The sequence below is a fragment of the Ipomoea triloba genome, chromosome 3 (genome assembly GCF_003576645.1).
Source record: "Ipomoea triloba cultivar NCNSP0323 chromosome 3, ASM357664v1".
Classification (NCBI taxonomy): domain Eukaryota; kingdom Viridiplantae; phylum Streptophyta; class Magnoliopsida; order Solanales; family Convolvulaceae; genus Ipomoea; species Ipomoea triloba.
This window is the reverse complement of record NC_044918.1, coordinates 8,694,764-8,708,393: the sequence shown is the minus strand read 5'-3', so window position 1 is coordinate 8,708,393 and position 13,630 is coordinate 8,694,764. Positions and strand designations below refer to the sequence as shown.

The 13,630-nt window shown below is 34.5% G+C and overlaps 1 protein-coding gene and 1 non-coding gene across 2 annotated transcripts; one reads left to right on the top strand and one right to left on the bottom strand.

Moving 5' to 3' along the window:
- Positions 1-6,898: 6,898 nt before the first annotated feature.
- On the bottom strand, positions 6,899-9,888 carry LOC116014094 (UBP1-associated protein 2A-like). The gene is made up of 2 exons (XM_031254090.1): positions 8,526-9,888; positions 6,899-7,159 (listed from the first exon to the last, which is right to left on the bottom strand). Coding segments are annotated over exons 1-2 (1,296 nt in total). The 5' UTR covers positions 9,821-9,888; the 3' UTR covers positions 6,899-7,158.
- Positions 9,889-9,972: 84 nt separating this feature from the next.
- Positions 9,973-10,046, top strand: TRNAV-CAC. Its single transcript has one exon. It is a non-coding gene; the product is annotated as a tRNA-Val (tRNA).
- Positions 10,047-13,630: the final 3,584 nt, after the last annotated feature.

The window sequence follows — 13,630 nt, the reverse complement described above, 5'->3', positions numbered from 1 at the left end:
AAAAAAAAAAAAAAAAAAAAAAAAAAAAAAAAAAAAAAAAAGACACCCCCTCACTTCAGATCCAATCAATTAATGCACAATAGCAAAAACATAAGATATCATTGTCCCTGTTGAAATTTATCAAGAATGTAGACAAGGACAACTCACAATAAAAGCGTTTAAGCCTATCAACACATTTAGCCCGATTAATTTCAATAGATCATGCGAGTTCATATATCATATTTTATGATGTCAAACTTCATAATTGTTGGTGGTTTACTGATTACACATGACAATAGTAGTCAGCATGCAACAATTGTTTGTCATTCTGTAACCTTCTAGGACAATGTCACCTTCATTATTTTGAGCCTTACATCCATCATTGGTGAGGAATACTCGAAGTCCTTGATCACACAATTGGCTAACACTTATAACATTCGCTCGCAACCCTCTAGCCAACAGAACCTCATTGAGACTTGACAATTCACTCACAATTGGTTGCCCTTTGCCAATTATATGCCCGTTATTTACATCGCAAAATGTAACGAAACCACCTTCTTCATGTTGAAGATTCTCTAGAAATGCACGACTCCCGGTCATGTTTTAGAACACCCACTATCTAAATATAAGGTATTTGACACACTAGCAATGAGGAAAAGTTGTGCTATCCTACACCCAAGGTCTTCTTTCCTCATGCATATACGCCGAAAACTTGGGCTCGATCTCGATTGTCTATTGGAAAAGCCATCATGTCGCGAGTAGGGACAATTTCTTTTAATATGCCCTAAAGTGTTACACATGTAACATACTTTAACTCGTCCTTGTTGGAACTGCCTTCTTATGTTCCCCATGCATCCACATTAGGAGCACTCTGCACCCTGTACCTTGTTTTAGACTAAGGTCTTTGTGGGTTGCGATTAGCATTCTGGGTAGGGGCAAAAGAAAATGGGGGCGTGAAGATGATGGCAGCAAAGACGACTAGGATGAGCAAGATTATTTTCTTCCTTTTATCAAAGATTACAATTGTTATACTATAGACCAAGATTCATATTGCATTGTAAACCCTAATCCAAAAATTATGTGTTTGTAATTAACACATTCTGTACCTGTAAACAAATTGAATGCACATACATGATAATTACATGCACATTATGATAACTATAGACACAAATTATTAATCGCAGGTACAAAATATATTAACTATAGACACAGAAGATGTTGGATAACATGTAATATGCCTGCAGTTAACATATTCTGTACCTGCCATTATTGTGTCTGTAGTTATCATGTTATGTGTATGTAATTACCATGTGATGTGCCTTCAATTTGTTTACAAGTACAAAAACGATTAACTACATGTATAAAATGTGTCAACAACATGTACAAAATCTTATAGTTATTTTTGGACTAGGATCTATAATGCAAGATAGACACTGATCCATTCTACAATTTGTCCAAAGATTCAAGGGATTCAATTAAAACTTGACGGACGCCCACTTCTAATGACAAAACAAACTTTTCTTCATTCACTATAAATCCTCTATACTTTCCTTTCCCTGTCTAAAAAAACAGCATAATGCTTCCATTCACTATTAGCCTATACTAGTATTGCATTCATCTTAAGAAAACATATACTCCCTCTGTCCCATTTTATCTGTCATATTTACTATTCATTGGTCAAATCAACTCTTTCTTCTTTGTTTATTTTCTTTAGTATTTTATACTTATTTTTAAATTTGATTTTTTGTGTTTAATAGTACTTTTAGTGTAGTTTCTAAATATATAAATTTTATATATTAATACTAAACTTAATATTGTGAAAAATTAGATTAAAAATAACTTCTGTCAAGCCTCGTTAACCGAACCAGACACATAAATTGGGACGGAGGGAGTAATTATTTAATCCGGAATATGAAATACAAAATGTTTCAAAATAATACTAAATTTACAAAAGTCATAAACATCGGTAGATATAAACATAAATTGAAATAATTATATGTATCCAATTATAATTTTTTAAAAACTTTTTGATACACGACATTTACTGTTGAAGAAGGATGCTCCCCATTCTCATCTAAAACCACCCCTTTAAGACCATTTGGGTTGTTAACTCGAGACAAAGCCACATACAACTGGCCATGTACAAAATCAGATTTTTTCAAAAGTAAACCAACGCTTGTAAGACTTTGTCCTTGACTCTTATTTATTGCCATTACGTAATGCAACATTAGAGGGAATTGTCTCATTTGAAACTTAAATGGCAATCGAGGATCCGATGGTGTCAATGACAATCTTGGAATCAAAACTCATGTACCCATACTACTTCTTAACATCACTTTCGCTTCAACAACTTGATCTCTCAATTTAGTAAGGCTAAAGTGTCATTCCGCACCATGAACTATATTGGATTATTCATGCCGCACCTTGAACTTTCATAATGTCCATTTCAATACACAAACCATTAATTTTTTTCATCTAGCATTTTTCACAGGTTACCAGGTTACTATGATGACATGGCACAGGTAATTAGCTTATGTAAACCCCAAAAATCAACCCCTCACGCTGCCCCTCCCCCGTGCCTTCAGCCGGACCAGTGCTCACTAGACCAAATCACCACAGCCCCTCCACAATATATACACTGCTCCTCCCCTCCCTTGCGGCAGCATGCGCCTACCTAGGGATGACCGCGCTTCGTTCTGGTTCCGAACCGCCGGTTCACGGTTCCAAGGTTACACAAACCAAAACCGGAACCTTATATAAAGGTTCCGGTTCCGATTCAATCGGAATTGTTTTTAGTATATATAATTATATATAATGTGTTTTGTTATAAAAATCATATTATAAATTTTTTTTATTATTATTTTGGCTACTACCTACTAGCAGTAGCTAAATATAATTTTTTTTTTTTTTTATATTTAGCTATTGCCAGTAGCTAAATGCCTAAATATAAGAATTTTTTTATTATTATTTTACGGTTCCGGTACCCGTTGTTGGGCTGGAAAAGGTTTAGAAGAAAATTTTAAAAAAAAAATCAAAAAAAAAAAGAGAAGAAAAAAAAAAAAAAAAAAAAAAGTCCAAGTCAACATAGATAACCTATAACTTGTAGGTAACCTGTAAAAATTGCTAGATGAAAAAAAAAATTAATGGTTTGTGTATCGAAATGGACCTTATGAAAGTTCAATGTGCGGCATGAATAATCCAATATAGTTCATGGTGCGGGATGACACTTTAGCCATTTAGTAATGACCAACCCATACCATTGCACAAACCAAGATCAGTATGGTCAATGTTTCACAAAAGCATAACTGAAGATCCAACTTGCAAGCTAAGACAATGATTTGGAATACCTGAGCATCTCAAAGCGTTGAGAAATTCCATGGTATGTAAACAAAAAACAAACCACTCACCAATAAATATGTCATAGACATGTCGTTGTTCATTTGTCATTTCTCTAACCAAATTATCATGTTCAATTAAACCTTAAGAACATTACAATCATATGACAATTCCTCATACAACAGTTGATTTCCATGCGAAGCTAAGCAACTGATATCTGGCATAAGCATAGAAGAAAAGCAAGACAAACTCTTTCCCCATGCACTTAGAAGCTTTTCAATTTCAAGCAAAACATAATTAACCTTTTCATTGTCTGGTAGCATTAATCCTAAAAGTAAAAAGGAAAAAAATCAAAATGATACTTACATACATCTCATAATCCAATATAGCATAATCAAGTGAACAAGTTCTATAGATTTACGAATTGTTAAAAACTTCTTTGTACCCATAACATTTGTCGTTGAAGAAAAGTATTCTCCATTTAGGCCTAAAATAAAAATTTAAGATCCTTAGGGTTGCTAGATAGAGCCACATACAGTTATCCATGTACAAAAACATGTTTCTTCAAAAGTAATCCAAGATTCAAAAGACTTTAGCCTGGGCTCTTATTTATTGTCATTGCATAGCATAACATTAGATGGAATTGTCTCTTTTGGAACTTAAATGATAACCAACTCTTTTGGAACTTAAATGATAACCGAGGATCTAATGGAGTCAATATTAGTCTCGGGATCAAAACACGACTACCCAAATTATTTCTTGACATAATTTTTGCTTCAATAACACGATCACCTAATTTACTAATTATAAACCAATTTCATGCCATTACACAAACCCAATAGATGACAATATTCTGTAAAAAGCCTAATTGGAGACCCCATATTTAAAGCCAGAGAATGATTTGGAATCCCTGAGCATTTTAACCCATTCAAAAACTCTAGATATGCAATTGGACCAATGTATGAACCAAAATCCGGTTGACAAACATAATCAGAGCTAAAATACGTCTCTCTCAATTGAATTCGAGCTACTCATATACTCATTGATCTCATCAAGTACATCCACTGTTGGTGCTAAAATAGCACGACCATTTAAATATTCCAAATCACAAGTACCAAAAGAAAACATACGGTGAGACAGGTACGACTAATGATCGTTTTGCAAATATAAAATACCTAATATTTAAATCCAATCCATTGCAATAATATGTACTATTACAATATTAAAATCTAGCCCAATATAAACTATGACCCAAAATCTGTCTAACTCAAACTAATCCAAACCCAACAATCTATCCTATAAATGCTACAACTCACTCATATGAAACTCTAAATACCCATTATTCAATTGTTCCGCAACTCATCACATATCGCTTCCTTCTCCTCCATATTTTTGTAATGTCCAAAAATGCTAAGCTAAATGTACATCATATGTATTTACGTTCATTTTATAATAGGTGCATAATGTTATTTCTTTTTCTTTTTTTTTTTTTAATACAACTGACCCTATTACATTGTAGTATCTGTTCATCTATACTTTCTCAACCTGTTGAAGAACAAAGAGTCAATTTCGATATCTCATCTATACTTTCTCAACCTGTTGAAGAACAAAGAGTCAATTTCGATATCTCCTCTACTGAGGCTCAAACTCATGACCTCCTATATCATAATGTTATTTCTATATATTAATAAAAAAAAACAAAGCTTAATGTATATAAATGTTACACTAAATTAATGATTTAATGTACCTATAGATTTATTTTAAAATATAAAATAAAAAACATCAATATGAATGTCATTTAAAAGATCTTAATTAGAGCTTTTTAATGATATATTTTGTATATATTAGTTTTATTTGTTAAAAAAAAAAAAAAAAAAGATAAAGTGAAAAATAAATTCAAGTGGAAAAAAATGAAATATAAACCAAAATAAGAATTGTTAAGTAGATGTATAATTTCATTGGTCAAGTACATTAAATTTTAATATTTAATTTGATATTTTTATATACGGAAGGTAGTTTTGGGGGAAAATGGAAAAAGTTCATTGGGCAAAATCTCTTGGCTTTTACTATTCATTTGGGCAGGAATTTGCAAGCCAAAAACATTTGACTTTTTTATATATATAGGATTATTCTGAGCTTAAATTACTCAAGTATGCATAAGCAATACATTACTACATTATGTTCATATCACATGCAAGTTGAAGCAAACAATTACATTGGTGCTTGCTTCTTAGGACCACACTGCACATCAACTATGATAGGAAACAGCAAATTATAATAATGCTTACCATGGTGAAATATATTATTCCAAATTCAGTATTGCAAGAGGTCTCAACTGCCAATAATACTATGATTCTGCACAACTAATGTGCATATCAATATATCATATGTAACCAACCTACTGGGGCAAAGGTATCTGTTCAAAGCGCACAAGGACCCTCTTTTGCATTAAGAGTTCTACCATATACCCCATCACATACTAAATAAATAATAATAATAATAATAATAAAAACAAAGCATAGGAAGGGATGGAAAAAAAAAGCGGGGGGATGTATCAAATGAACAAGAAATCAAGACTTGAAAAAACATTTCAAGATGGACCTTTAAAAAACCATTAAATATGACAAGAAAAACAAAATAAACCAAAAAAATAAAAGTGACAAGGGAACAAGGCTTGTCAATGCAAATGACTGCCAAGACAAAATGACTTAACTGATGCACAGTCCAAGAGTAACATGGAATACAATCATGTGTAAGAGAATTGCACCACAAAAAATTCATGGTTAAATGGCATGCTTGATTCAATTTCAAATTTTGATTTCCATTAACTGCAACTGATATGTCCATTGTCTAAAAAGTGGATTTTAGTCAAACCATCAATAAGAGGTATCTTTCTTTCACAAGGCCAAAATGTTGGTACTTTGCCTACGTTACCAACTAATTAAAAAATAAAGCAATATCCATTTCATATGCAAGCAATGTTTAACTTCATTCAAAGATCAACTCAATTTATATGGAAAATGAAATGACAACTTAGGAAAAAAAGGGGAAGGGTTTTTTTAAAAAAGGGAATTTTAATTGGTTGCACTAGACAAAAGAACAAAATTTTGCATGCGCTGGAAATTCAAAAAAAAAAAGAAAAAAAAAAAGAAGCAGCTTGGTTCACAGTTATACAACTATAGACCTTGAAGAAATACATAAATTATGAAATCCATTAAGCTATTATAAGCTTTTCTTTTTCCTCACAAAAATAAAAGACTATGGCAGGAAGTGTTGATGAAGAAAATGTAATATTAAATACATACAGAATTACCCACTGAAAAAAAGAGTATAATTCCAAGAACATTCTCACAGCAGACCTATCAACAAACAAAAAGAGAAAGGAAAAAAAAAGTAGTCTTCTCAATGGTAAATGCATTAGAAAAAACAAAACAAAACAAAACAAAACAAAAAAACAAAAACAAAAAACAAAAACAAAAACAAACAAAACAAACAAAACAAAACAAAACAAAAATAAAAGGAAACAACAAAATTAAATTCAGGATAGCAAAATCTGAAACTCAGAAAAGCAAAAGGCAGTCAATAATAAAAAGTGATCAAAATAAAGATAAAAATAGTTCAAAAAGGGTCAGAAATTGTTTATGAAAGGAAAACTATTAAGAAATGAAATAAGATCTGCCAAATTCATCTCAGGCTTGGCCTTTCAATGAGAAACTCAAACTATGACAAAACCAATAAGGCATATGGCTTTCAAGTTCAATTGTTGCAACCAAAGGCACTGACCAAAAGTAATAGTTTAAGCAACAGTACTATAACGTTGTTTCCTTTTGCCAGTTGAAGACATCTGCAAAAAGTAAGCCCAATTAAGTTGTGGATGAATGAAAATTCAATTCAAGTAAAACAAGGGGAAAAAGTATGTTTTATTAAAAATATCACGAGTATTTGATAATCAGGTAAAAAATGCCACCCATACTGAAATGAAAGAAAAGTTAAAATGTCTACTTATTAATACTGGAATACTTTTGCAAGGCTTATCTCAAAATTATAACAGAAATGGGACAAAGTATGAAAAGATTTCCAAACTTAAAATTTTAGTTGGCATTGTTAGAGAAGAAAATTACTGTGAGTTAATACTGACAACTAATGGATGAAAACAACATAAAACCAGGAGAAATTGTGATAGGTAAAATAAGGACACTAGAAGTAAATTTCAACTGTTCATCAACAAAGTACATACAAAAAGAGGTCGGTCTGTGTAAACTAATAGCTCATCTAAATTATCCTTAAAATCTAGAACTGTTACCTTGATTTCAATGATAGATCAAAGCTGGGAAAAGAATGGAAAACACTAGAGTTGTTTACCAAACTGAAAATTGGAGAATTTTCTGGAAAAACAAGAAATTGGAGAATTGGAAAATGGAAAACTTGTTTATTAAACTCAATTCTCCAATATCCTACTCTATCTCCAATCTTCAATTTTAGTAATATGTTTTTATTGACTTTTGTTACCTTTTACTTATTTAGTATTATTGTATTGAATTTATTTTTTATATTAAAGTTGAATTTGTAAAATGAAATTAGAAAATTGGAGAAATGGAAAACTGTAGAAATGGAAAATGAAAATTAGAAAACTAGAGAAATGAAAAACTGGAAAATGAAAAACAGAGAATTGAAGTAAACAACCCCTAACTTTTCAATGTTCTCTTCTAATTCTAGCACAACAGTTTCCAAAAAATTCTTTGCTCATTCATAGGACTTTAAAGGAAGTCTAATGAGCAGGAAGCATTATATGCAATATAAACTTCTGAAACATACTGCACACTTTAGAAACATCGCAAGAATCCATGAATTGATTGGCTATTATTATTGGAGAAACAAAAGATGGAGTATGGAGATATGTTCTCAATTATCTAAGCGAAAGATTATAAGTTGTGTGTATATAGTCATATAGATCCAGAAATATAAATTCCAGTTTCTCTTCTAATCCTAATTTTATACAAGACCAAAGAGTAAAAAATAGAAGGAAGCACTGTATCTTTGTTCTAGCTTCTCTTCTACTCACTCCAAAGATTACTAATGCACACAATTAATTTTTGATTCCTCCTATCACATAAATTTATTTTCCTCTCACCTTAGCCAACTAGCATAAAGTTTTTTTTTTTAAGAATGAAGCAATCAAATATTTGAATGTCAAATAGATAATGTCATACCACAACTGTGATGAGTAGCCATTGTTCTCTGGAGCCTTAGCAGATGCAGAAGCCTGCGCAGCTAACAAATTAGGATAAGCATGCATTAAGCCCCGAGGCATTCCCCCACTTGACCCGCCACTGCCATAAGTTCCAAGCATCAAGTTATTCGCTCCCGAACCCCCAATTAGGGTACCATAACCCGGAGCAGTCATTTCAGGGCCACTTACTTGCCCCACTTGCCCCATCCCCAACACTGGGTTTAACATTCCTAAATTAGGGTTTCCAAGAAAGCCACTATAAAATGGATTGAGCAGAGCGGCACTCGGGTTAGAACCCAACATTGCCAAGTTCTGAGCTGCAGCTATAGCGTTTAACACCTCTGGCCCTGCTTGTAAGGGCTGAAACGGCTGCTGCACCACAGCAGTAGTGATTCCGGCTGCCCCGCCCCCAAATTTCCCACCACTTTTGCCCTCGGCAGCCTTCTCGCAATGCAATTGCCGCCCCTCAAACATCTTATAGGGCTCTTCCAGACATTTCTTGGCTTCCTCTGCGGTCTTGTAAACAAACAAAGCATAACCTTTCCACTTGCCAGTATGCGGGTCGATCCCGAAAGGGCCGCACTCAATCTCCCCGAATTTCCCGAAAAAATCCCTCAACCTCTTTGCATCGGCATCCTGAGACACATTGCTCACGTAAATCTTCCGGCTACTCAAATCCTGCTGAACCGAACCGGCGACGGGCGAAGTGGGTCCCGTAGATGCCAGCTGGCAGGAGGCAAACCGATTCCCGATCTTCTTCCTGGGTTCCTTTAGGGCTTTGACCGCACCTTTTCGGTTCTTGAAGACGACAAAAGCATAGCCTTTACAATTGCCAGTCTGACGGTCGGTGACAACATTGCAGTCGTCAATTTCTCCGTAGGGTTGAAAGGCAGAGAGGAGGGTGTAGCGGGTGACGTCGAAGCCAAGGCCGTAGACAAAGATCTTGCGGTGGGAGATATCAGAGTGGGCGGAGGAGCGGATAAGGGAGAGGAGAGAGGGATGTTGGAGGGCAGCATCGACGGCGAGGGCGATAAGCTGGTCCTTGGAGTAGGGTTCAAGGAGGGATTGGATGTTGTCAGGCGAAGATTCGGAATCGGAAATCGGATCCTCGGGCGGGGCAAGGTTGGGGGGATTGGTATTGTTGTTAATCTTCTTGATTTTCTTCTTATGAGATTTGGAAGCTTCAGATTTCTTAACGAGCTTTCGCTTCTTGGCCATGGAAGACGGTAAGAGAGAAAGGCGGACTAGGGTTCTGGTTCTGGGTTTTTTTACCATTTGGGACTTGAGAGAGAGAGAGAATCGGTGACGCTCGCTTAATCCCAGCCTCAACTCTCAACTTTCAAAGCGAGCCCTTGCCCCTTGTTGTTCTGTCTATCCATTACAGTTGTATATACTTTTAGTAAACCTAACACAAAGTGTCCAACCAAGTCTGGGTGGTGTAGTTGGTTATCACGCTAGTCTCACACACTAGAGGTCCCCGGTTCGAACCCGGGCTCAGACATGTTTCATTGCTTATTTTTTTGAATATATATATTCCCAATGTACTTTTGTTCTTAAAACATGGCTACATGGCTGATGTAGAAACCAAAAACAAAAAGTGGAGCGCACAAACAGAGATTAAGTTAACTACTGGGAAGGGAGGTAATCCCCGGACTCCAATATAATTCATCAAAAATGTCATTATATTTTTCTCTTTTTCATTGATTTTTAGCTATTTATCTAAGTTAATTCAATGGACTAGATCTGTCCGCACCATCGCATTTGGAGGGGCTATCGTATTTGATCCAAGAGACACACACACACACTAATAATAATATCATTATCATCATATGAAATTAGAGGTCAATTGCCAAGAGTCGGACTACTTAAGGGTAATCTAAGTGTTAATCAAATCTTTAAGTGACAAGCTCAGTTAAGTGGTTGACGTTTCCTAAATGAACATTCACTAAACTAGTTACATAATTATCAGTCTATAATAGTTTGCACAACATAGAGGAGTAGACACAATCTTCGAACTGCTTTGCTCCAAAAATCATTTTATTAATAATCTTCCTGTTTGTTAAATTTATGGCAAATGCATTTTGTTCACTCAAAATTAATAGGCATGAATAGACACAATCTTAGAGCAAAATGTACCAAGTCTTTAGATTCATAATTGATGAAGACTAAAACAAATATAAAGACATTATCTAAAACATGACTGAAGATAGTTATTACAATAACCAAAAAAAAGTCTAGATGTTGTCCTAACAAAAACAAAACCTTTCCCTTTATACGGGAGGTGGTGGGTTCGAGTCTCAGTGGAGGCAATACTGACTCTTGTGCTTCAATAGGTTGAGAAAGTAGTTATGAACAGATACTGCATTGTAATAGAGTTAGTAATATTCAAAAAAAAAAAAAAACAAAACAAACATAATGCAAAAAAATAAAAAAATAAATAATTAATTAAAGCAACATCAGTGTCTTCCGAGGCCTACTTCAATTTCGGCCATCACGAACCAAGCAACAAATAACTAGGGTTGATTTTGAGAAGTACTTCCTCTCATTGTCAGAAACTAGTGAATCTGTAGCTACTAGACTTCTTAGCGTGGTCAGCACGGTTGATTCAGTCGAGGTCTTCTGCATGTGCAGAAATCTGTTCATCAACTTGAGGCTCATCATGTTCAGCTTCTTATTGTGCCAGCTTGATAGTCAACTCTGCAAGGAGTTGCATATCTAGATTCCTTCTTTTGATCATAATGTCAATGGTTTTGTCCATCTCTTGAATTTGATGTTTGAATACCTGAGCATACAATCTATTAGTTTCCAGCTGTGTTGGAACATTTTAAGTTGGCAATGCAGTTGATTGTGGTTCATTGACTGGTGCAACATAAAGTATATGGGGCGGTTCAAGAAGCATTGTGTCAATTGTTCTGTCCTTATACGATTGCAACACTTCAAATGGATATGGTGTGAAACTTTGAGCAAACAGCACACCACAAATGAGACTTGGATAGGGTAGCTTGACTTTTGGATATTTTGTCTCTAGGAAGGTAAGAATTTAATCATATATCACATTCCCAATGTTTATGGGAATTTCCAAGCCAATTCTGTATATATCACCTTAGTCATTTGTTGGTTCAAGTATCCTCTATGTTCACCCGAAGCCAGTTTGTGACTGCAATCTTGTGTAGAATGGAAAATTCGATGTGAGCATTCTTGTAGGCAGACCTGTAGTATCCTTTGGCCAATATGTCAATAACCCTCCCGATATACGCCTGGCCATTAAGTCATCGCTGAAGGATGCCTCTTCAACATCATCTGCATCAACCCCAAAGTACATATTAATCTGGTCAGGGCCAAAATTGTACCAATTGTTTCGAACCCAAACCCTGCGAAAGAGAGGAAAGGCAATATTATTAGTTTCAAGGAGCAAGTTAGCGTAGAACTCCCTTATGACAGTTGGTGGGAATGGTTTGACTCTTGTGGGTTTGCCTAATTGCATTTCTACATACTATAGTTCACAATTGAAAAATGTCAGAATTGCACTAATTGTTCATTGCAAAATATCCAGAAAATTAGATCAGAATTGCGTAATTAATAGCAAAGTGACAATTAGTTTAGTCTACAATTTTACAAAATCACAAAATACCTTTGCAGATTAGGCCGTCGATTAGGCAAAGGCGTAACGAAGGCAATTAGGTAAAACCACAAAATACATGTGCAAAAGTCCCATCGATTGTCTTCTATGATTGCGGATGGTTAACTTGCATATTTACAATTACTAATTTGCGATTGCCCATTATTATTTTGCTTTTGAGCTTTTATTGACTTCATTTTTACCGTTGAGAAGATTTGAGTGATTATTGTGGTGTAGGCGCAACTGGCGACTCTTGGACTCATGGGCGACATGGGTGCAAGACTGTGAGTGTGCGACGTCTCCTCGACTCCTGCGATTCCTAACCTTCATTAGAAAACAATAAACCAATATATATATATCTAAAGATAGGCCCTAGGCAAAGGCTGCTGCAAATAATTCCATTGAGAAAATTAAATAATTCCATTGTTGCAGGTCCATTACCGTGCAACATATATTTTGAAAGAAAATCAAATACAATAGTAACTTCAACAAACATAAATATAGGAGTTAAACATGTAGATGGCAGCAAGTATCCCTATTTTTACTCTAATAAAAATAAAATACTCCAACCATTTCTTACTTCAAAGCAATCATTTGACAATACTGAAGGGTGTTCCTTTTTAAGAGAATCAAATACTGAATTCAATTATTTCAAATGTTTTTCTTAGTGGACGTCCGCAAAGAAATTAAATCATGTACTTACCATCATAGCTAGTTGGTCAAACATGATTTTTAAGGTGTAAAAAAATAAGTAAACAAATAGAATAAAATAGAATAATAACAAAATAAAACAGATGATTTCTAGTTGTCTGTTTTAGTTTTTCATGAAATTTTAAAATATTAATTTCAAATCATTCCCTAAGCTACCATAGTTTCTTTAAGAAAACATTTGAAATAATATACAGAGAAACCATGATTGATGAATAGTAAAAATAGAGGGGAGCTGGGGTAATAAAAACAGAGTTAGACATTATACAAAGAGTAATTCTTGAGCACCTCATAGATAAATAACAAACTTTAACAAAAATCAAAAGAAGAAATTGATAAATGAAGGAACCCCATTTCTCCCCCCAACAAAATAGCAGCGATGATCTTGAGGTTCTAGCATAATCCTCAAATTTACGAAAGATGAAGGAGACGTGAGTATTACCTGTAAGATTGAGAAGATATGAACCCTAGATTGAGACTTGGAGGAGATGAAGATTGCACAGCCGTTTTTGAGAATAGAGAGAATGTCGTGTGGAGAAGAACAAAGCAAGTAAAAAAACGAAGAGAATCTCACATTACTTAAAGGAAGATGAGGGAATCACATTCCCTCAAAAAGTCGACATGGATGCTATCTTTGATTCCATAGGAAAGTTTTTTTTTTTTTTTTTTTTTAATACTACTTACTCTATTACAATGCAGTATAAAGGGAAGAGTTTGATGCCACTGGACCACAAGGTCCTTGGCCATAGGAAAGTTAA